At 50.2% G+C, this 24,707-nt stretch overlaps 1 protein-coding gene across 6 annotated transcripts in view; it reads right to left on the bottom strand.

The window, feature by feature from the left end:
• The window catches only part of STRBP (spermatid perinuclear RNA binding protein), a 617,908-nt gene that overhangs the window by 446,641 nt on the left and 146,560 nt on the right, over positions 1-24,707 (bottom strand). For all 6 annotated transcript variants that reach the window (XM_078641959.1, XM_078641961.1, XM_078641960.1 and 3 more), the window contains one exon: positions 2,564-2,784. In XM_078641959.1, the coding sequence (XP_078498085.1) occupies positions 2,564-2,784 (221 nt within the window). The remainder of the gene's footprint in view (positions 1-2,563; positions 2,785-24,707) is intronic.

Here is a 24,707-nt window from a genome sequence, read left to right as displayed (position 1 = left end):
TCCAAGTAAAAATACCGGTGCCATCGGGGATCCCTGTGGTAGAGTACCCTCAGACTAACATGTACTGGATTGGATAATATTGGCAGCCGCTTCCTCTATGGTCAGAGTAACCCTGCAGGGGGCCGAAGTTACACACATGCAGTTCTTGCTAGGACAGAGTAATTACAACCAAAGCAGTAGGCCACGTGCCACTCACCCCACAGCCTAACATCAGCAGCCCTAGATGTTTAGCAGTATAGCAGCTTCCCTATCAGCATGGTGTTCCATCCACTATTGACACAGCCACCAAGCACCAGCACTGCGCACCCACAATGAGCACATGCTCCACACACCCACTATTAGTGCAGGCTTTCCATCACCAACAGTGCAGGGGTCTATCAGCCATAGGAGAGGATGATACTCTGCCCATGTTGTGCACCCACACACCGGTCAGCAAAATCCTCACCTACGCAAAAGTCAGCCAACTCATCCACAGAGCATCAGTGTAGCAACCCCACCACTATCGCACTGACCCACAACAGATCAGCACAGACCATAACATCTGGGGCTGTTGCTGTTGGGGACACTGCTATTAGGGCTCTTGCTGAAGGTGGTGGCCCACGCTGTAGTAAGCAAGTGCCCTGGTGGAGGGAGCTACACTGATGCTCGGTAGCTGGGTTGGCCCATTGTTAAGTGGGTGGGGGCAGTCAGCTTGCGCCAAAAGTCAATGGGTAGTCGGTAGAAATCCTACACTGGATGTGCTAATGTATGTACAGCATGACATGTGTTAGTGCAAACAGGAAACAGAATTTCACTTAGAACTATCGTCAACAACCCAAGGTACACACTTCCCTGATCTTCACTAAAGGGAGCACACACAAAAAGTCTCAGCGCCACAAGGTACACTCCCCTTCACCACCCTGGAGCCAGCCCAGAGCTGTACCCATACCAGCACCTGGGGATGCCGCTGTAGGCACCAGGCGGGCGGCGCTGAGCCTCGGGGAGAGCGGCTGGTGCAACAGGGGAGGAGCCGCCTGGTTAGCTGTGCATTCCTGAGATGAGAGATGAGGGGCCAGAGTCGGGCAGTAAGTGTGCCGTGCCCCTACGAGAATGCAATGCACTGCTCCCTCTGTTTCTGGGTTAACTGCATACGTGCACAGGGCAGGTATGAAGACCGAGCTGTGCCGGTGCGTGCAGGGCATACCTGGCGAAGGGCTCCGGGCAAGTGCAGGAACAGTTCAGCTGGGCACCAGGCTGTCACGGTGAGTGCTGCCCAGTAGCCCATACAGTAACCAGGCAGGGAAGACTGTTAACTGAGCTGTGCTCCCGGATTCAGGCAGCAGTAGGCAGCAGCATACAATGTCCAGGGGGCGAGAGGCGATCCGAGACAACAGACGCGAAAGGGGGAGGCAGCCTGGTTCTCCACCAGGAACAGCGAGCAGGGGGAGGAGCGCAGGGAGCCCCGCCTGACTGAAGGAGAAGAGGCGGACGGAGCGTGGGATAGGGAGGGTACACGCACCGAACAGGGATTGGGAAAGGCTGGGTTACACAGGCAGATGACTTGGAAAGGGAGACTTACGTGGAGAGAGGGAGATAGGAAGCAAGAAGCAGTCGGGTTCCAAGGAAATAAACAGCCCGGATGAGACAATAACAGGGTTCGAGAACTTGTGATATAGCTCACTCAGTTTAAGAGAGAGGCGACACCTTCTCCCAACAAGCATTGGCCACGCGGCCGTGAAAGTGACACGGCGCGCAGCCAAGAAAATGAAAGTGATCACGTGCGTGTAACAGCAAACTGGTGGCTGCCTTTGGCAGCACTTTAAAAACCCGCTTACTACATGCATCGCCAGGCCAGAGCATGCGCTGGTTCTAGCGAGACCTAAAAAAGGGAAAGAAGAGAAATTATTTTGTATATGATAGACATTATTTTAAAAAGAATATGAGGCACGGTTAAGGGCCAACGTGGCAGCAGGTATTATACTAAAGATTATACATTGGTTAAGATCCAATGCTGGAGAAGAGACTTTACTGCTGACTGTCAAATGCTCTGCGATTCCGCCGTTACTCGGACTAATAGGTCTAAATCAGCTTCAGCAATGTGGTTGGGTACATAGGTTTAATTTTTACGAGGTTCTCAGCTGAACGTTATAATTAGAAATACACATTTGTTACACTTCTCTAACTCTGTAAATGTTCTTGCTGCCAATAAAGATCAAAGGTCCCGAAAGATGTACACTGGACAATTACTCCCTTCCCACAAGAACTGAGACTTGGAAAGGGTAAAAATCCCAAGTAATCTAATCAAAAGACTTTCTACAGCATGCTGCTCTAATTAGAAGCTAGTACATTTCAAATGTTCTGATAGACTTTAACAGTCTAGCATTTCGACTTTTACTGCTACTTTTTTGCTAAAATTAACTGTGTATGTTCCAAAACAGGTTTACATGTTCATCACAACACAAATGAATTGAGTGGCCATACATCTCATAACAATGTCTGAAAACTGAAAAAAAAACAAAGTTAAACATCGCACAAAAAAAGAAACGTATTGTTTTGATTTTGAAACAAAACATGATGCACTCACCTGCTTGTGATCTCTGTGGACTCGTCTTTCATTACAACATCATTATCCACTTTAACAGACCTGCTGGTTTCATCCAGCCAGTCGGAGACATGCTTAAGAGCACATTCAACTGTAGATACCATATCTTGAACAGCTTTGAGTTCCTCTGGAGAGGGGTAGATCGTTGCATGTTTTGCCATAACATGGCGATCATCATTATTTCCAAAAGACCTGATTGACTTCTACAGTTATGATCACATATTGGAATCCAATCAAAAAAAAAAAAAGAAGAATAAGTTTGGCATTTCACGGTTTTTGTTTTTCTTTTTTTATATATCTTTTTATTGGAAAAGTTCATCAGTGTACAAAATTCATTAAAATATCACAAACAAAGTTAGGAAAATTTCATGCAATTTCATCACTGCCATAGCCTTTAAAATTCCAGACATACCAACAAAATATAAACATTTTAATCAATCGCATAATTACCTATAAAACTTTTAAGTCACAATCTACAGCTTTTAGATCAGGTGAATATCCAAAAATGGCTGTCTGGATATCTAGTGGTTGTTGCAATTGCAATGTGTGACTGCAAAACTGGCTAATTTCATCCTAGAAGTTACCTTACTTTGGCAAATCCATACATTTTGCATCCAACTGCCCCCTAACTCTCCATAGCATCTAAAGCAATTTGCCGGAATCAGCCGATTAACCCCTTGCATGTGTCGGTCCAACTTCACAGTGGGCGTGTGCGGAGGACGGCCAGGGGACGTCCGAACTCCGCACACTCATTATTTGCCCAGCACCACGTCATAATTTGCACCGCAGTCAAGGGGTTAATCTTATGGAGGACGGCAGGGGGTCTATTTAGCAGCCACTTAGTGAAAATTGCATACTTCGCAGATTAGCACCCTTTAACAGTGAAAAATGTAACTTGTTAATCTTATCCCTAGTTAAAATAGTTATCTGAAGATTTTCTTTGGACTGCCATTTTGCTAACGCTGTCCCATAGAGCTTAGACAGGGTCATTGCGCAAGAGGGAAACCCAGCAACTAAGGTATTAGAAGATCTGCAGCATCTCCTATGATCATGCACTTTCGGAAGAAAGGAAAAAAACGACTAAAACCTCACTTTAACCAACGAGGGATACGCACGAGGAGACGAGCAGTGCTGGCTTTGGTTGCACCTGGAGATCCACAGTTGAACTGTTGTCTGGTGAAGTTTCTGAGACTGGTGGAAAAAAATGCCAGACTAATGGATGAGCTTACGACCAAGGGGGTTTTCTTGGATCACCCCTAAATTTCCCATGCCGCGAACATTAGGCCTCATGATCCACTACTTCCACCTAGCTACATTTTAAAGGGGGACAGTTTTAAACATCATACTAAGCCCTGAACAACTCTGTCCAGCACGAGCAAACCATGCTGGGACGAAACACAAGATTAGACCTTTAAAAATACTTTAAGCACTTTTTTTGCACTGAGACCACTTTGTACTGTACTGGCATTAGGAAGAATGTGAAGAGAGGGGTGAAAATCGACAATGTAGCTCCCTCTAACTGCACTGAAGTATCAATAGAATGTTTTATGAAGAGATATCTTTTAGTTGTATAGAGTCTGCAAAGGACTTAATTTTTAGCATACATCAACATGTAGTGGCTGATCCTGGGGGAGAAGGTGTGAAACCTCTGCCAAAGATGTGCATTGTTCTGGTCCCAGAGAGCAATGGCTCCCCACACAGGTGTCCAGAAACATGTCAGGGGGAGGGGGCAGGCTGACTAAAGCCAATCAGTGCCCAAACCAGGGTCGGTAAGTTCTCAGGGGGCACCTCTGAGTGCATGTTTTAATAAATCAAACACTGGCATCAGTGTGGATTTACTACAAGGAGTCGTTTGGTACCAAACACTCCTGGGTTCAGTGAAGCCATCATGGTGCTGTGGAACTCGAGTTGTCAAATTCCTAGCCCATGTACTCTCTATAGCTTTCCTAGCACTTGCAGTGTGCCAGGTCAACTTTGTTGTTTTGTCTACACCAGGCCATGCTTGCTGCAGTGGAAGTCTTCATGGCCCAGGTGATGGGTCCATAAGGGACCCACTTCCGTCCCCGTGCCCTGGGTACCCAGGTACCATTTACTAGGGACTTCCAGAGGGCATGAAAGGCCAATTGTGGCACAGTTTTAGGGAAAGAACACAGGCACTGGGAACCTGGACAGCAAGGACTCAGTACTCTAAAGTTAAAGATGCATCAAAATCCAGGCACAAAGTGGGGGGTACTGCAACAAAATCCTATTTTCTAACATCCACTCAAGAACAAAAGCGTATCAGAGCCAGATTCGCCTTGGAAACTCCAGCATGCAGAACTGCATGCTTTGCACTTTCTCTGCGGGGGTGAACAGATTTTATCAAGAGACATACCACTGCTGAAAGAGTACATGCACCACCTCCAGATGGACAAACCATTTGTGATCTGCTGGCATCTGCATCGGAGTTCGTTCTCCATGGCATGCAGAGAGCCCACCAGATTTTGAACTATTAGGGAAATGCCCGGATGTTCCAGCTTGACAGAGTGCACAACCCCACATAGCCCTGTTTGTTGCAGTACCACATGGCGGTGGTGTTGTCCAGGAACACCTGTGCTAGCCTTCCCTAGTTGGAGGAAAGAAAGACTTAATGCCAGCCAAATCCAACAGGCTGATTTGGAGTTCGGATTCAGCCAGTGATCAGAGGCCTCCGATCTTCCCCTCATCCCAGGAGTAACACATTTCACTTCATGTCAGGTCCGGTTGGGGAAGGGAGATGTGTCTGCCACTGAACCAATTGCGATTCATTAACCACCACTGCAGACCTTGGGCAGCTCCCTGGACCTTGTCGGAGGTTTCCCTGATGCCGTGCCCACTGGAACTTCAGGCCAAACTGCATAGCCCACATATGCCAACGGGCATGTGTCACCAGCAGGGGGCAATGAGGTCCAGAAAATTGGGCTTTCAAAGGATTCACGCACTGTTCTGAGCACAACAAGTGGCATACTTGTTCCACCTTCCATGTATACTATCTTGGTAGAATGACGTGAGCAGATAGAATTACATCTACCACTTCAGCAGTAGCTGGAACAAACTCAGATGTCCTGGCTCAATTTTCAAGTATGGAGATAGAGCGCCAGGAGGCTGGGATATAGAACATTTCCCTCCAGCTGGAAGAGAAGGCCTACCCTAAGAAGAAAGCAGAGTGGGGTTTTGGGGAGGAAGGGGAGAGAGAGTCATAGGGAGAGGGGCAAAAGTTTGACGACCTTTGCTTCTTTATTAAAATGAATACGTTTCCTCATAACCTCATTAAGGGTATGGAGGGGAAACACATAATGAAGAGGAGAAATCCATGTCAACCTAAATGCATCCCCCAGGGCTTCTTTGTCAGTCAGTCAGTCAGTCAATACCACTTTATTCGATTAATAAAAATCATAAAAGTCTACTATAAAATACATCCATGATTACAATTTTTAAACTCTTATATACAAAACATTTTTCCAAACACATACAATTTCATTTTGATATAAAATATTAAATAGCCTCTAAAAATCATAATTCTATAATTTCTGTGTTTCTTCTTTTCTTGATCCGAACGGCCGTTACAAAAACATTTGCTATATAAAAGATATTCCGTGGATTATCCAGTAATTGTAGATACAGTAGCGCTGGTTTAACCTGTAAAAAAAACTTTTAGTTTTTAACAATGGGATAATGTATTTCTTTCGAGCATCAGCATAAAATGTACAAAAAAATGTAAAGTGCACGGTGTCCTGGACTGAATAACAATCACAGGGACAGACAGCAGCGTCCTCAGGTTTACACCACCCTACAAAATCTCCCAAAATAAGGTAAATCTGGTTAAAACGAAATTTTGTTAATAACCAACGATGGAATGGTTTTGAGACGATTTTTAAGTAGGGCTGAATAGATAAAGTTGTTACTAATAAATAATGTGCCCTTACCAGCGTTTTTTTTTTTAGTTCCACTGCTTCATGTTCCTGTTCTTTATAATTCAGGAAGTTAGTTTTAACCCACTTTACATCTGCTTTACCTATACCCTCAGGCGCAGAGAAGATCTCAGGACGTCCCAGTATCATAAACATTCCTTTAATGCAAGTCAGCCACTGTATCTCATTAGCTCGCTCTAAGTTCGCACAGTCCTTTAAAATCTTATGATTGGGGCGTGGCCAAGATGGCGAGGTGAGCGGACGCACTCTCCGCTAGCTCCTCCGACCTCAAGCCCCTAAGCCATGAAATCGCACTAATCTCCCCCGGTTAGTAGTCACACATCTACCGGCGGTCCGTCGCTGGACGGCTGTCCTGCGGGCGATTTGCGACCGGAGGTCTCAGCGGAGCGGAGACTCCTGGGGCGTGGCCTTGACGAGGCTCCAACCGCGAGACCGCCGGAGAGGTAGATGGCATCGAATCCGCCACCGAGAGGCGACTGGCGCCCCAAGCAGCTTGGCGACCTACCGGACTGGGTCCGAGGTGGGAGTGACGCCCGGGGGCGGTTAGCGACGACGACGCCGGAAGGCCCCGCCGAACCGGGAAACCGGAAACCCTCACGCGAGGCCGGGGATGCGGTCTACTGCCGGAGAATCCTGGCCCCCCTGCCACAGCCCTAGCCGGCACGATGCGGCCACACAGCACTACACCTGCAGGGGCGGGGGCACCACAGTGAACGTTCCCCGAGGAGGACACGGCACGTTGCCCAGTGGCAGCGGCGGCATCCGGCGGAAGGAGTGGCCCCGAGATCCGACCCCCATAGAGCCCGGGGTCTCGCAGAGAAGTGACTGGACGCTTGCTTGGCCCGAGCCCCAGTGGAAGACGGGACGCAGTGGCCCCAGCTCGACCCAGGTGGCAGCGCAGGACTAGTGAGTCGAGGGTCCCTGGGCCCGAGGGACGATCGGAGAGGACTGGCGGGTATGCAAAGCAACGCAGCCGGCGTGAAGCTCTCACGCGAGGCCGGGGACGCGGCCTACAGCTGGAACGGGGCGGACCCCGACCTGAGCAGACGCCACCCGGGGGGCAGTCAAATGAAGAGCCTACAACGGTGAGGAGAGCCACAGAGACCACGCTCCCCGGAGCATAGGCCCACGAGGACCGGCGAGGGGGTAAGCCCGAGTCCAGATACGAGACAGATCTACGTATCCGTGGAGGGAGACACAACAAGCGCCCAGAGAGACATTGTCGGCAACCCGGGGGGCCTACCAAAACCCGAGGCCGACCCCGGTGAGGGCCTCTCGGCTGGCCCAAAGAGCAGAGTCTGACGGCCTCGACGCTGAAGGGGGGCTAATTGTGCATTGCTGAGAGGGTGACGCAGAGGCGTTGGGCAGCCGCGCGGCACCGATCAGTGGCCTTGGTCTGCAAGGGTGGAAAACTCGAGAGTCCCAACTGAACCGACATACTCTCCCCACACAGCGGACTGCGACCGAAGGGGATCGGTGTCCCCGCGGAGAGAGGGGTCGGTCTACAACTTCGAACGGGGGAGGCAGGCTGCAACACGAGGATTGGAGACGCCGCCCTTCCCAGTCGACCTCTAACCAACACGCGGCCACTCTTTGTCCTGGCCTCGCTGTCTGGCCGGCCTTACCCGTGCACCAACACCCTCTGCAATGGCGGGCAACAGAGGGCCGTAGAAGGGGGACCGAACACTGCCCGAGATGTTGAACAGGGGTATTTCGAAACCTGACAAAGGACAACACTCGCCTGGCCCCTCGAGAAGCCCGCTAGATGCGGAGGAAAGAGAGCCGCCGGTCACCAGATCCTTCCTGGAATCTCTCTTTGGCTCCCTGTGGGACGATTTCCAGACGCTGAAACAGGAAGTGGCCGGAGAGGTCCGGGAGGTGCGGAGAGAAGTCAATAACCTGGGCGAAAGGGTAGCTACCATGGAGGGAGCTGGTCACTCCAGAGACGAAGAGATCGAACACTTGCAGCAGGAAGTGCTCCGTCTTCGGGATCAACAACTGGACCTCCAAGCACACAACGAAGATCTTGAGAACCGGTCCCGTCGAAACAACGTCCGTGTCCGGGGAGTACCATCCAAAGAAGAAGGGGAGGACGTTGTCAATTATCTACAGTGCATGTTCAGGGAGGTATTGGGAGAATCGGAGGACTTCCCCATCAGAATAGACAGGGCGCACAGAGTGGGCCTAGCAAGGCGGACCTCTGCGCCACCGCCAGACATCCTGGCCTTCCTGCCGGACTACCCGCTTAAGGAGGGCATCCTCCGTGAAGCTAGGAAGCAACAGTCATTCTGCTTTCGGGGGCACTAAATCGCGCTCTACCAAGACTTGTCGGCGATTACGCTTCAAAAACGCAGGACATTTAAGATTGCGACTGACTTTCTGAGAAGCCATGCGACGCAGTACTCTTGGGGCTTTTGTAGTTCGGACTGGACTGTTCCCATGGGGCACAGGGTCAGCGCTGATTTGCATATCGCCATTGTCTAACCCAGGGTGGTGTGGAGTGGAAAAACGATGGATTTGGGCCCAGATCTTTGGACTGGGGTGAATGTGTGACATTGATCCACATTCTGTCCATCATTGTTGTGTTTGCAGTTACCGCTCTAAGTGTACTGGGGATGCTCAGACGTGAGTCCCAGGCACTCCACACCACTGGAATCAAGCTAGCCGGGCTGATGAGAGGTGTTACCTCGAAACCGGGCCAGTCCTCGGATGCTTGTTTCCGTTCTGGGAAGGACATGGCTTTTGTAGTTCGGACTGGACTGTTCCCATGGGGCACAGGGTCAGCGCTGATTTGCATATCGCCATTATCTAACCCAGGGTGGTGTGGAGTGGAAAAACAATGGATTTGGGCCCAGATCTTTGGACTGGGGTGAATGTGTGACATTGATCCACATTCTGTCCATCATTGTTGTGTTTGCAGTACTCTTGGGGGCATCCTTTCCGGCTTATCTTTAGATGGAATGGCACCTTGCACCAACTACGCTCCCTCCAGGACACGTGCAAAGTGCTGGGCATCACCGCATCGGACGAAGACCCACCTACGCCACGTCGCAGACGCACCACCAGGGACGGCTGGCAACGGATCCCGGACCGCCGGTCTCCTGCTTCATCCACCCGCCCGGATTCACCCACTATCCGGTCCGGCATGGACAGTGCGGTACAGGAAGTAGCCAGGGGCGCAGCCACCAATGCCATAGCGCTGACGGCTTAAGATGCCTCCGGGGGGAGAGTGATGCAGCCTTTCTATGATGCAGGTTTGGGGGTACGGGGGTGGGGGGGCGGACGGGAGTGCAGTGGCCGGACGTCGTCTACAGTAACCTACCACAGTCTTGTCCTTGAAGGGCCGGATTGGGACTATGAGAACTTGGGACTTGTTGTGGGGGAGGGGTAGAGTGAGGTGGAGAATGTTGGGGCTGTTTGTGTTTTTGTTGCTCTGGAGCCTAGGAGCTGTTCACGGACGAATGGAGGAGAGGGAGGGGAAGACGGGTGGGGACAGGGCAAGGGGAGTTGGGGGGGGGAAGGGGTGGGGATCGTCCAGTGCTTTTATGACGCTTACTTTGGCCGGAGAGGGCTTTCATACACTATTTAGCGCAGAACCGCCCTGCCTGGGTCCCGATTCACTGCTTGGACTACAGTTGTTCCTATAGTAATGGCAACCCTTAAAGTACTGACCCTTAATGTGAAAGGACTGAATAATCCAGTTAAGAGGAAGGCGGTCTTGTCTTAGCTAGAGAACACCCAGGCGGATATTTGTCTCTTTCAGGAGACCCATTTGCTGGCCCCGTGATTGCCATAGGATGCGATCCCACAAATTTCCTACACAATTCTTTTCGTCCAACACCACCAAGACAGCGGGGGTGGCAATCCTAATTTCCCGAACATTCCGGGGGGAGGTTTTACATAAGTTTGCAGAACAGAAGGGGAGGCTTCTAGTGTACAGGGTTAAGGCAGGAGGTCTAGTGTTCACCGTAGGGTCGATCTATAGCCCCAACGAGCATCAAGAATGTTTTTTCACTCAGCTCTGATGGATGTCACGGCCACCGCAGATAGACACATCATCATAGGAGGGGACCTGAACATGGTGTTCGATTCGTCTTTAGATAGGTCGGCCCAAAGGTACCCGCAAACTGAATATGCTACTTACCAGTATGCATCTGTTCTTGGCATGTAGGGCTGCTAACATTCATATCTTTTGCATTAGATCGCCGCCTAGTGTTGGGTCCGGATGATCGCACATTGTTGTCCTGGAAGAGTCTTCGAAGTATCCCGAGATAGGTGGCTCCTCCCCTGGACTACAGTGCGCATGGGCATCGGCTCCATCCCCAGATTGTTTTGAGCCATTGTGGCAGAGATGGAGTGTAAAGTGTAAAGGATGTCCATGCTAATGATTGAATACAAGAGTATGTCTGCAGCTGCGACAGGCACCGGGGAGGAGGGTGGGCGATATGAATGTTAGCAGCCCTACATGCCAAGAACAGATGCATACTGGTAAGTAGCATATTCAGTTCGAGGCATGTGGGCTGCTAAATTCATATCTTTTGCATAGAATATATAGCAGTCCCTCCGTTAACGGCGGTTGCCCGTGCCAGCTGCAGAAACTTGAAAAAGTGTTTTAAGAACAGCCTGTCCTACAGCTGCTTGCTGCTTGGAATGCACATCAACACAGTAGTGTTTTGTAAAGGTATGTGGTGTAACCCACGTGGCTGCTCTGCAAATGTCTTCTAAAGGAATGTTCCCCAGGAAAGCCATAGATGCCCCCAATTTGCGTGTGGAGTGCGCCCTTGGGGGTATTGTCAAGGTGCGTTTAGCCTTTTGATAACAGATTTGGATGCACTTAACAATCCACCTGGCTATTCCTGCTTTGGAAATAGGGTTGCCCTTGTGCTGTGGCGAGAAGGCAACAAAAAGTTGTTTTGTTTTCCTAAAGTGTTGTGTCCTGTCAATATAGTACATCAACGCCCTCCTGACATCCAAAGTATGAAGCATTCTTTCCGCCACCGTTTGTGGGTTTTGGAAGAATGCAGGCAAGTCAATAGTTTGGTTGAGATGAATCTGTGACACCACCTTCGGAAGGAATTTGGGGTTAGTACGCAGTACCACCCTATTTGGATGAATCTGAAGGAATGGCTCTTGGATTGTGAGCGCTTGCAGCTCACTAACCCGCCTCAGTGACGTAATAGCTATTAGGAAAGCTACTTTCCACGTTAGGAACTGGAGTTCACACGAGTGTAGTGGCTCAAAAGGTGGTCCCATCAGCCTGGTGAGGACCACATTGAGGTTCCACACCGGAGCTGGCGGTGTTCTTGGGGGAATGACTCGTTTCAGACCTTCAAGAAAAGCCTTAATGGCAGGCACTCTGAAGACAGAGAGATGCTGCCTGTTCTGAAGATAAGCTGCTATGGCGGATAGATGTATCCGAATGGAAGTGTACGCTAGATTGCACTTGTAAAGATGTAACAGATAGCAAATGATGTTAGGGATAGATGCATCTAGCGGGTTGATGTTATTGGCCATACAGTAAATGACAAAACGCTTCCATTTTGCAGCATAGCATGCTCTGGTAGTAGGCTTTCTTGCCTCCTTGATGATGTCCATGCATTCTGGAGGTAGGTGAAGGTATCCAAACTCTAGGACTTCAGGAGCCAGATCGCCAGGTTGAGCTGTTGCGGATCCGGGTGCTGAATGTCTCCATGGTTCTGCGTCAAAAGCTTGGGCGTGAGGCGCAGCCTTTGATGCGGCACCACCAAGAGTTCCAGAAACGTGGTGTACCATGCTTGGCGCGCCCACGTTGGAGCAACTAGGATGAGTGTCATTGAGTGCTGCCTTAGTTTTCTTGCTACCAGCGGTATCAGGGGGGCTGGCGGAAAAGCGTACGCAAATCTGCCTGACCAGTTCATCCATATCGCATTTCCCTGCGACTGCGGGTGTGGGAACCTGGCGGCAAAGTGTTGGCATTTTGCGTTTTCGTTTGTGGCAAACAGGTCTATCTTCGGATGACCCCACTGCTGGAAGTACGGGCGGAGTACTGATGGGTGTAACTCCCACTCGTGCATTTGATGGCTGTATCTGCTGAGCAGATCTGCCATCTGATTGTCCTTGCCCGGGAGGTGTTCTGCCATGAGGAAAATGTTCCTCTGAATGGCCCACTTCCACATGCTCTGAGCCAGATGAGACAGCTGTGGCGAGTGGGTGCCCCCCTGCTTTTGAATGTAGTACATCGCGGTCATGTTGTCCGTCCGGACTAACACTACCTTGTTGCACAGATGTTCATTGAAGGACTTGAGCGCCATGAAGATTGCCATCAGTTCCAGATAGTTGATGTGCATCTTCTGTTGCTGCGTCGTCCATAGTCCCTGCACTGTGTAAGTGAGCAGATGAGCTCCCCATCCCTGGAGAGACGCGTCCGTTGTCAGGATAATCTGTGGCACTGGCTCCTGGAACAGTCGGCCCTTGCAAAGGTTGTGTGGATTCCACCAATGCAGAGAGTCGTACGCCCGACTGGTAACCAACACTAGGTCTGTCAATTGTCCCTGAGCCTGTGTCCACTGATTTGCTAAGCACTCCTGGAGCGGACGCATATGTAAACGTGCGTGAGGGACTATGAAGATGCAGGAGGCCATCATGCCAATCAACTGCATGAACACTCTCGCTGGAAGCGAGTGTTGTGTTCTGAACTTTTGGATCAGAGACTGCATGCTGTCTATCCTGACTTGGTTTGGCTGAGCCACGGCCGTAAGGGTATTGATCGTCGCACCTAGAAACTGCCGGACATGTGCCGGCTGAAGATGCGACTTTGGGTAGTTCAACGAGAAGCCCAGGTTGTGAAGGAGGTGAATGGTAGTCGACATGTCCGCGGCGCACTGTTGTTCCGACTTGGCTTGAACGAGCCAGTCGTCCAGGTAGGGGTAGACCTGGATGTTCTGCCTCCTGAGGTGCGCCGCTACTGTCGCCAGACACTTGGTAAACACTCTTGGGGCTGTGGTCACTCCGAAGGGTAGGACCGTGAACTGATAATGCTTGCCTTGGATAGTGAACCTGAGGTATTTTCTGTGGGACGGGTGTAGTGGAATGTGGAAATAAGCATCATTGAGGTCTAAGGTTGCTAAGAAGTCCCCTTGGTTCAACAAGGGAAGAATCTGTTGCAGTGTAAGCATATGGAAATGTTCTGACAGTATGTACAGGTTGAGGGGACGCAGATCCAGAATGGGTCTGAGAGATCCGTCCTTCTTTGGAATAAGGAAGTACAGGGAATATACCCCTGTTCCTTCCTCCTCCACTGGCACGAGCTCGATTGCGCCTTTTTGCAGCATCACCACTACTTCTTGCTGCAATAAGTGCAAATGCTCTGCGGACATAGGCCGTTGCCTTGGTGGAATGTTGGGTGGAGTGGACTTTAACTCTAGACAATCACCGTACTGGACAAGTTTTCGTACCCACCTGTCTGTGGTGATGTTTGTCCAGACTGGCAGGAACTGCTGGAGTCTCCCCCCGACAGGTGTCAAATGGTCGGGGGGCAGTGACAGAGAGTCACTGTTTGTTTGGGGCAGAGGAACGGGAATTGTTGTTTCCTCTGCCACGTCCTCTGGTGTTGTTTCCTCGATTACCCCCTTTGTTCTGCTTGGGGTACGAGGACTGTGCTCCACCTCTAGAGAACTGCGACTGTTGACCCATCTGTCCTCTGGTGACTCCACGCGCACCTGAGCGACGAAAAGTGTTGCCCCGGAACTGTTGTGATTGTAGGGCCGCCATAGACTTAGCTGTTTCGTTGTCTTTCTTAATCTTTTCGAGGGTGGTGTCAACATCAGGACCAAACAGTCTATCAGGATTGACTGGCTGATTGAGTATGGTTGTCTGAATGTCCGGTTTAAACCCCGATATGCGGAGCCACGCTTGTCGTCTCAGCATAACGCTAGTGTTAATAGCCCTAGCTGCTGTGTCTGCGGCATCAAGTGCACACTTTATGGCTGCATTGGAGATTAGTTTGCCCTCTTCTATAAGCAGTTTGGTAGCTTCTTGAAACTGCGGAGGCAGGTGTTGTAAAACTTGCTCTAGGGTGTCGTAATGCGCCCTATCATAACGTGCCAATAGTGCCTGTGTATTTGCAATACGCCAGAAATTGGCAGCCTGCGCAGCTACACTTTTGCCCCCTGCCTCTAGCACTTTTGACTCCTTGTCCGGGGGAGGAGCTTCACCCGTTGTCTGGGAGTTCGCCCTTTTGCGGGCATTTGCAACCACAAGGGAGTCAAGTGGCAACTGTCCCCGAATGTATGCAAGGTCTGCAGGTGCTGGTCTGTACTTCTTTTCGATGCGTGGATTGACCACCCTCGCCCTGGTAGGTTCTTTAAAGAGGTCCGCAGCATGCTTAAGGACCCCTTTGAGCATAGGCAGTGTCTTTACTGTCCTTTCAGAGACTGAAAAAGTGTCAAATAGAAAGTCTTCTTCAACTGGGTCAGCATGCATGTCCACATCATGATTAGCAGCTGCCCGTTCAATGAGTGCATGAAATCCTGCAGAATCTTCTGTTGGGGATGCACGTGCAATGAAAGGCTGTGGGTCCTGCCCCACATTCTGGGTATCTTGGTCACCTATGTCGTCATAGGAGTCTTGCTGTGCATCGGGTTCATTGATGGGGAAAGTGTATTGGTCATCTTCTCCATATCCCTCACCCTCAGAGTGTTCAGGGGAAGGTGTTGGGCTCCTTCTAGGAGGAGGCTGTATAGGTTCTATCAGGGCTGAAGCGTCCTGAGCAAGCCGTTTCATCTTCAGTGGGATAACATAAGAGTCCACTGGCTGTGAAGTGATCTTTCTTTTGCAAAGGCTCAATTTGCCCGTGTCTGCGTCGATAAAACGCTCAGAATCTTCTCCGGAGTCGAGTAGTCGACCGGAAAGTGCTCCAGACGTTGATGATTCCGACGTCTTTGGCGCCGTCTTTGGCGTAAAGGCCTTCGGTGCCTCCTTTGGCGGCAGAAGGAAGAGAAGTTTACCAGCAGGCTTTGCCGGCAAGTCCATCGGCTTCTGGTGCGACGGCGTCGGAGCAGACGTTGCAGAGGCCTTGTCCCGAATTCTCTGTAGTGAAGAGACGATGGGGGACGCGTCACTTACAGCGTCACTTGGCGCCGCCGAGGAGGCCTTCACCCTGCCTTCGGATCCGACGTCTTGTTGGCCCTTTTGAGTCTTAGACGTTGATGCTGCAGCCGTGGACACAGAGTCCTTGGACCGATGTGTTGAGCTTTCCGCTTTCGATCCGTGTGATTTTGCAGTCGGCACCGGAGTCTTGTCGCTGAGTTTGGCGGGCTTAGACGGCGTTGCACCGGTCGACCCGTGCCGAACTCCCTTCTTAGAGGAAACCTCCTCCGCCGACGATTTCGACACTGTCGAATCGACAGTTTTCTTCGACTTCTGTGGACCGGAGGCCGACGGAGTCGATGAGGCAGCAGGCTTTGGTGTTTTTGGTGGAGCGGCCGCCATCTTAGGGACGCTTGAGTCCGTAAGTTTTGGTTTCTGTTTCGGGTCGGCCATTTTAGGTGTAGTCAATACCGTTTGTTTCAGTTTCGGTTTCGATACGGGCTGCGCAGCAAGTATGTCCGTGGCCGGGCCTGAAGGCGGGGCCGTGGCTTGCGGTGCGGGGTCTTGGGTAAGGCCGGCTGGCGATCCCGTGACCCGAGCCTGATCCATGTAACCTTCGGGGCATAGCTCATCCCCTGAGCTATCTTCCGCGGCCCCATAAACTTCTTCGACGTCCCCTACCTCGTCGACGTATTCAAGGCCTTGACCCACGACTCCGTCGTCGTCTTCCGGATCCGCCTCGATGTCCGTCGCGGGCGGTGAGATTTGAAGATGATGGCTCTGGCCCTCCTCTCCTTGGTCGCCGAAGATGTTTTCTGGATCCGGGGCCGCTTGTCTGGCCTCAAGGCGCACCGCGCGCCGAAGTTTGAGTGTCTTTTTTGACCTGAATCTGGAGCAGGCCATGCAGTTGTCCTCGTTGTGGTCCGGCGAGAGGCACTTGTTACAGACCGGGTGCACATCGATATGTGGGTATTTTGACCCACAGACGGGACAGTATTTAAACGGGCTCCGCTCCATGCTAAGAAGTTGCGGTCGTGTTGCGATGAGAAGGCCTCGATGTCCGAAGAGTGATACGACTCTGTAGATTCCGACTCAAAGAGACGGAAGAACTCGAGACCGTACGCAAACAATACCGGCGCAATGAATCTAAGGCCTTTTGGCCTGAAAAAAGCTAGTTTTCTCGGTTCCGACAGAGAGACGTCGAGACCGCATCCGAACCCAATGGCGGAAAAAAACAATCTGGGGATGGAGCCGATGCCCATGCGCACTGTAGTCCAGGGGAGGAGCCACCTATCTCAGGATACTTCGAAGACTCTTCCAGGACAACAATGTGCGATCATCCGGATCCAACACTAGGCGGCGATCTAATGCAAAAGATATGAATTTAGCAGCCCACATGCCTCGAACGGGAGAGATTTCACGAGGAGGCAAATTCCAATTGGAGGACCTAGATTTTCACGATCTCTGGCGCCGCCTACACCCCACCAATACCAAGACGGGGTCTGGGCTCAATGGCAATAAGGACAAGCCTCATATATATAACTACAAACCAACACAAGCACCAATATTGCCAACCTGTTTCTACTGTGAACCTTACTTGTCACTCGAATTACAGAAGAAAAACAGTAACTCTTTTGGAATTCCTTTTCCAGAATCAATCAAATGAATTTAATTTTTCATTAAGGTGACCAATTCAATGGTCTCAAGTTTTTTAGTATTTTTTACACAACATAAAACTTTTTTGTCAAATCCACATCACATATAAAAAGACAATCATCCAACATGACAGCTTTCACTCAAAACACTCATACATCACAGCACATCAATATATACAACATATATTTACTTTGCAACAATATTTACAATTTCCTGGTCAAAGTAAAAAAATAGCACTGGAAAAATACAAATACAATGTTTGTATAATTTGAAATCAATCCGATAATCCTAATGCTTGTTGAGGGGGTCTACGCGTTTCGAAAACCCCTTAATATGGGGAAATCTCGTCAGGACCATGTGCCTGTAAGTAAAGGACAAAAATGGATCAGCCTGGGTGGGGAAGGGGGAAGCCCGGGGTTTGTCACAACAGTATGAGAGGGAAAGATAATCCTACCTCTTGGGTTCTCGGATTTCCTTTCTAAAAGATGTCACTAAAAACGAAAACAAAACGTCTATTTAGGCTCCATTTCCAGAAAGAGTTACACACTATGTGATTCTCCGATTCATACGTGTATACTTACATATCTAAGCTACCGCAGTCGAATGTGGGTTCAGGATGTGGAGATCTGTAAGAATTAGATAGAGGGTTTGAGCGCGGGACGGCGAGTGTTTGCATAGAATGCAGGGCAGAGGGTTGGCAATCTTACTTGTTCAGTGTAGGCGTCTGCCGGAGTTTGGGCGGCCAGTGAGTCCGCTTGTGTTTAGCTGCAATGAAAGGAAAACGGAGACCTGAATGAGATCTCGGTTGGCGCCTTATGTGTGTCCTGGGTCTAAGCAATGCTCATGCCAGTGTATTACCTCTGAATTCCGGTAACTCTGGATCAATCAGGGTTACTGCGCTGTCTCGCCTCTGTTTGATCAATGCGGGAACCAGCGTCGGCTGAAAATACAAACGGAGACCTACGTAAGATCTCGGTCAGCGTCTGGTGTGCCTTCTAGATCTAAGCCATCATCGCGCTGCTGTGTTACCTCTGAATTCCAAGAACGCTGACTTGATCAGGGTTTCTACGCTGTCTCGCCTCAGTCACTCAATGCGGGAACCAGCGTCTGCTGCACGGTGTTGGAGTCCTCGCGTCTTTATGTTTAACCCACTTCCTGGTTCCAGGGATTCTGGGAGTTGTAGTGTCTTCTGTTGGTCGTCATGACGACGATTGCTTTGAAGGGAAACAGGTCAGATCGGACTTCGTGTAATCGACCTCTATGGCTCCAGTGGAGGAGACAGTTGTACAAACAGCTATATAAGTGTAGCAAAAAATAGGTTTACAAACGGTATATTTCAGAAAGTTCATTTAACCCGTTTGTCGCCGTCTCAAACTTGACAATTAGCATGGCCTCGTGGCGTGACAGTTTTTCTTCAATATCTCCACCTCTGGAGTCTTTTTCAATTTTTGAGATCACTGTCCACTTAAGTTCTTCTAATGTGTGTTCATGATTTTTCCAGTGGTTGACTAGTGGGGCAGTCGTCACGTTCTTCTTTATTCGTGACTTGTGTTGGGTAATGCGACACCTCACCTCCTGGCTTGTTTTTCCAATATATAATTTGTCGCAGGGGCATCTTACGCCATATATAACATACCTCGATTTACAATTGGTAAATTTATCATGTCTCCAGAATTTATGTTGGTGTTCAAACACCTGTCCTTCCTCAGTGCTTGCACAGCCTACACCCCACCGACAGAGACTACTCCTATTATTCACATGCGCATAAGACGTATGCGATACTGGACCACCTATTGGTCACAGGGCCAGTGTGTGACCTAGCTACGGCATCAGAGATGGGGGTTCTCTCCCTATCAGATAATGCGCCTGTCACGGGCACCTTTTGCTTACCACCGGTATTGTCATCGCGCGGGGTTTGGCGCCTCAGAGATACACTGCTGCATAAAACGACAGTGGTGAAGCATATCACGGATTCCATCCGTGATTATCAGACCCACAATGATAATACGGACACCTCTTTAGCAACGCAATGGGCGGCCCTGAAGGCTGTGCTCAGAGGCGAATTTATAGCAATATCGTCAGCAGAGAATAGAACCCGACAGCTCAAACGAGACGAACTCACAAACAAGGTCCGCGAATTGGAACAGGTGCATCAGCGCACGGGTGCCCCTAGGGTGTGGAAGCAACTTAAGGCAGCGAGGAAACTCCTGTCGGCTTTAGACATGGACAGAGCGGAGTACGCAGCGCTACGTTTGAAGCATGCGTACTACACCGGGGGGGGGACAGATGTGGCCGGCTGCTGGCGAACAAGCTCCGAGTGGTGCAACAACGGCACTTGGTGAAGGAGCTCCGGGTCTCTACCGACGAGACGGTCACAGACGATGACCAGATAGCGGAGACTTTTCGTCGTTACTATGCAGAACTATACACCAGTGAGCCCCCGTCGCCATCTGCGGAGGCGGACTATCTGGACCCGGTCGCTCTCCCTTACTTAGCTCCGGAGCAAGCGGAGTACCTTAAGAGAGACATTCGGATTGAAGAGGTGATCACAGCCATCTCAAAACTCAAGCATGGGAAGGCCCCGGGTCCGGACGGCTATACTTCACTTTTTTATAAAACGTTCTGCTCAGTACTGGCCCCTGTCCTTACCCGGCTTTTCAATTCATTCTCCGCTCCTGGGGCTATTCCACCTGATTTACTCCAGGCGACTGTCGGTTATCCCCAAACCTGGGAAGGACCGAACTCATTGCAGCTCGTACAGGCCGATTTCCCTCCTGAACGTCGATCTCAAGCTATACACCGGGATCCTTGCAGCTCGGCTGGCACGTCACCTGCCTGGACTGATTGAACCGGACCAGGCGGGATTCATCCCAGGATGACAGACGGTGGACAACACTAAGCGAGTGGTTCACCTCCTGGAGAAAGCCTCCCGGATTCCTGGGGAAAGAATGCTGTTGGCCGTGGACGCGGAGAAGGCGTTCGACCGGGTCCATTGGCCTTATTTAGAGCGGGTCCTGGCGAAGGTGGGGATTGGGGAGAAGTTCTGCGCCCTAGTGTTCAACTGCTATAGACTCCCGTCGGCAGCAGTGCGGGTGAATGGCTGTAGCTCCCGAAGGTTCACCATAGAGAGGGGCACCAGACAGGGGTGCCCGTTGTCACCGCTGCTCTTTGCCCTGTATATGGAGCCTCTGGCTCAAAGGATACGTCAGAACCCGAATGTGACGGGAGTGAAAATGGGGAGATATACCCACATGATTAGCCTCTATGCTGATGACGTCATACGGACGCTAGCCAACCTGAGGGAAGCGCTCCCGGCGTGCATTGCAGGATTCAAAATGAATATGGGAAAATCCGCGGCCCTCGATGTCTCATTGACCGCGGCCACGAGAACTGGACTTCAGAACCTCTTCCCCATGAATTGGTCTTCGGATCTTGTACCCTATCTAGGCATCCTCCTGGCACCCACCTTGCCCGCTATGGTGACCGCCAATTATGCGGCCTTGGGGAAGAAAATTAAAGAGGAACTGGGGCGTTGGGACAAAGGCACTCTGTCCTGGTTGGGCAGGAGCAGCAGTTAAAATGATGATCTTACCACAGGTTCTATATTTGTTCCGGGCCCTGCCGCTCATGCCCCCCAAGGGATGGATCCAACAGACGCAGGCGGACCTTGCGTGCTTCATCAGGCAAGGCCGCAAACCCAGGCTGAAGAGGGCCCTCACCACGCTGGCCCCAGAGGCAGGGGGTCTGGGTATGCCGGACTTGCGCAAGTACTTTCAAGCGGCACAACTACGCTATCTCGTTGAGTGGAGCAGATGGGAGTCAGATAAACACTGGCTCTTCCAAGACCAGGCGGTGGCGGGCAGGCCTCTACAAGAGGTGCCCTTCCTGCGCAGAGCAAACCGCCCCCCCCCCCCCAATCTATACGCGTCTTTCATCACGCGAGTCCCCCTGCAGATATGGGATGCCACTAGTCTGGTTCATGACCTCACCACGTTCCCCTCACCGTTTACACCACTGGTCGAGAACCCGGATTTCACCCCCGGGATGGAACAGGGTGCCTTTCAGAGTTGGCGGACGGCTGGGTGTAGGGCACTGTTCCATATGTATGCCCCAGAGGGCATTATCTCATTTCAGGATTTTAAGCGCGAATATCACCTACCAGAAACGGAGAGAATTCGATATTTGCAGGTGCGACACTGGGCGCTGCAACCGCAGGTGCGTGAATTAGCAGACAGAAGGCTTTCACCTTACGAGAAGTGGCTTGTGACTCGCACCTCAGATGCGAAGCTGATCTCAGATCTTTACCAACTTTTGTAGCCCCCCTCCTCTCATCTTTATAATCCGGGTAGAGAGCGCTGGGAACGGGAACTGGGGAGGACATTGAGTCACGCAGAGTGGGACCAGATTTCATACCGGGCACGACACTCCGCATACCACACCGGACTTACCGAAACATTCACAAAGATGACCACCTACTGGTACTACACCCCAGAGAGATTGCACGAAATTAATCATAGTATTGAGGGCACCTGCTGGCGGGCTTGTGGGCAAGTAGGCACACTTACGCATGTGTTATGGGATTGCCCTCTACTATGCCCCTATTGGAAGGAGATCTTGGAAGAGATTGACGCGCACTTTGATATAGAATTGCCACGCCTCCCTGCGTATGTACTGCTGGGTCTGCCTAACCGGTTGATGTACACCTTAAAGTCCAGACGAGGCAGACAAATTGCAATTGCGCTGGGATCGGCTGTTCAAAACATTCTTATACACTGGCGCACCACCACACTCCCCTCTATCACGGGCTGGCTACATAGGCTGTGGCCTGTCTTGGGCATGGAGAAGTTGTCGCTCACGGTGGCGGGGGAGGTGGAGCAATTCAGAGAACTGTGGCAACCGTTTAATTCACTGTTAGTCACGGAATTTAAAGAACTCACATGTCCACGATATCTTAGACTTTTGAGATTGACGTCACCTGCAGATGCCACTGATTGATAAAATGTGGGTTGGGACGGAGGACAGGGGTGGGCAGCAGAGGTAGGAAGGCATAGGGAGGCAAACTAGGCACTGGACGGGGGAGGGATGGGAGGGACCTGGAGGGGTAGGGGTAGTTAATATTGGGGATTGTTTATAGTGTATTATTGTCGCTGTATGAGTATCAACGACGGAGCCGGCCGGCTATTTCGTTTGCAAAGACTTTATGCACCAAATGCACCCCGGCATGGCGATAACATAACACGAACCTTTTTGCGACTATTGTTTCCTGTTTTGATAAATGACTCAATAAAATGCTTTAAACCTAAAATCTTATGATTAAGTGATAAGAACAATAGTTACTTACCTGTAATCTGTGGTTCTCCAGTATTGGTGTCTGCCACTTTGCTGTGGCAGCTGAGCGCTCTATAAATTTTATAACATAACATAACATGCCTGAATCATTCCCCGTCGTCGGAGTGGGAGTCCCACTGTATATAAAAAAGCAATAATATGCTATAATAACATTGGAAAAACCAGTAATTCCCAACCAGGAAGTAAAGTAGCCCAAGCTACAGTAGAAAAAACTTCCACACTCATGACTATCCTAGTCATTTTGTATAGTCCAAACTACAGCCAATCAGGCGACAGTACTCACCAGAAGGTTCTCCCAGAGGCTCAGGCCGTCAGATTTTCTCGCAAGGAGTGATGGTAAACCAAAGTAGCCCGAGAGCCTCTGAGGGGAGGTGGGCGGGTTGCATGTGAATCTATGAAAGACACCAATACTGGAGAACCACAGATTACAGGTAAGTAACTATTGTTCTTCTCCAGTATTAGGGGTGTCTTTCATAGATTCACATGCCTGATCAGAGTAGATAGCAGTACATATTCGTGCTTGGCAGACGCTACAGGTAGCTTAAGCTTGTCAACATTAACAGCACATAGCAATGCAATATGTAAATAAACACATCATTACAAGCATAATAGAATGCAATTATTTAAGCGTGTGCAGCATTGAGACATAATAAGCGTCTGACAGCAGTAATAGGAGGTGGGAAACAGAGGCTCACCTTAGTTGAAAAGATTTCGTAGAACTGCTCGACCCACTGAAGCATCGGCCTCACTGGCTGCATCCAAACAATAGTGTTTGGTAAAAGTATGGCGACTGGCCCAGGTTGCCGCTCTGCAGATGTGCTGAAGAGGGACTTCAGCGAATAGGGCCGTAGAGGAAGACACTGCCCTCGTAGAATGCGCTCTCGGAGCTGCTTGTAATGGTCTTCCTGCTTGTGCGTGGCAAAAGGCAATAGCTGCAGATATCCATCTTGCGATTGTTTGCTTGGAAACTGCCTGCCCTTTACGAATTGCACCATAGGTGATAAATAGTTGATCAGATCTGCGCAATGTAGATGTTCTTTGCAAATAAAACTTCAGACATCTCTTAATGTCCAGAGTATGCAATGCCCTTTCCGCCGGTGTTTGTGGGTTAGGAAAGAATGTCTTTAAGATCATGGGTTCGTTTAAATGAAAGTCCGAAGGCACCTTAGGAATGAATTTCGGATTAGTGCAGAGCACTACAGAGTCATTTGTGAATTGTAAGAAAGGATGCTGAACACTGAACGCTTGGATATCACTGACTCTCCTAGAAGAGGTCAGGGACAATAACAGCGACACCTTCCATGTTAGAAATTTCAGATCGGCTCGATGGATAGGTTCGAATGGGTGACGCATGAGTTGCGCTAACACTACGTTGAGTTGCCACGCTGGAGGTGGACGACGTACCGGAGGGAACATTCTAAAAAGGCCTTTAAAGAATTGTTGTATAATTCTCGTAGAATAAAGAGAATTTGTCCCATCTTGTCGGTATCTCGAAATCGCTGCTAGGAATACTTTAAGGGTTGCATGAGACAATCCAGATCTCGCTAGATGGAGGAAAAAAGGAAGGATTTCTTCTGGTTGAGCTGAAAAAGGATGAATGCCAGCTGAGCGACACCAGACACAAAAGCGTTTCCATTTAAGACTGTACGTCTTTATGGTAGCAGGTGCTCTTGCCTTGGCCAGAACTTCCTTGCAGTCCGCAGGGATGTTCAAATGGGTGAACTCACGGTACTCAGGCACCAGGCCGCTAATCTCAGTGACGTTGGATCTGGATGGTAAATCTGGCCATCTTGAATGGAGAGCAAGTCTCGAATTGCGTTCAACTGAATCGGTTTGCACTCTGACAGGAGAAGGAGCTCGGTGAACCAGTACTGGCGAGGCCATCTGGGAGCAATGAGAATCACCGACATGGTTCCTTCTTCATCTTCCGCAGGACTCTGGGAACTAGCGGTATTGGTGGAAAAGCGTACGCATATATCAGAGACCAGTTGATCGAAAACGCATTCCCCTGAGAGTCTTTGTGGGGATGCCAACTTGCAAATAATCGGCATTAGCTGTTGTTCTTGGTTGCAAAGAGGTTTAGGTCTGGATGACCCCATAGATGG

This window comes from Lissotriton helveticus, chromosome 5_1 (genome assembly GCF_964261635.1).
Source record: "Lissotriton helveticus chromosome 5_1, aLisHel1.1, whole genome shotgun sequence".
NCBI lineage: Eukaryota > Metazoa > Chordata > Amphibia > Caudata > Salamandridae > Lissotriton > Lissotriton helveticus.
This window is presented reverse-complemented; position numbering and strand designations above follow the sequence as displayed.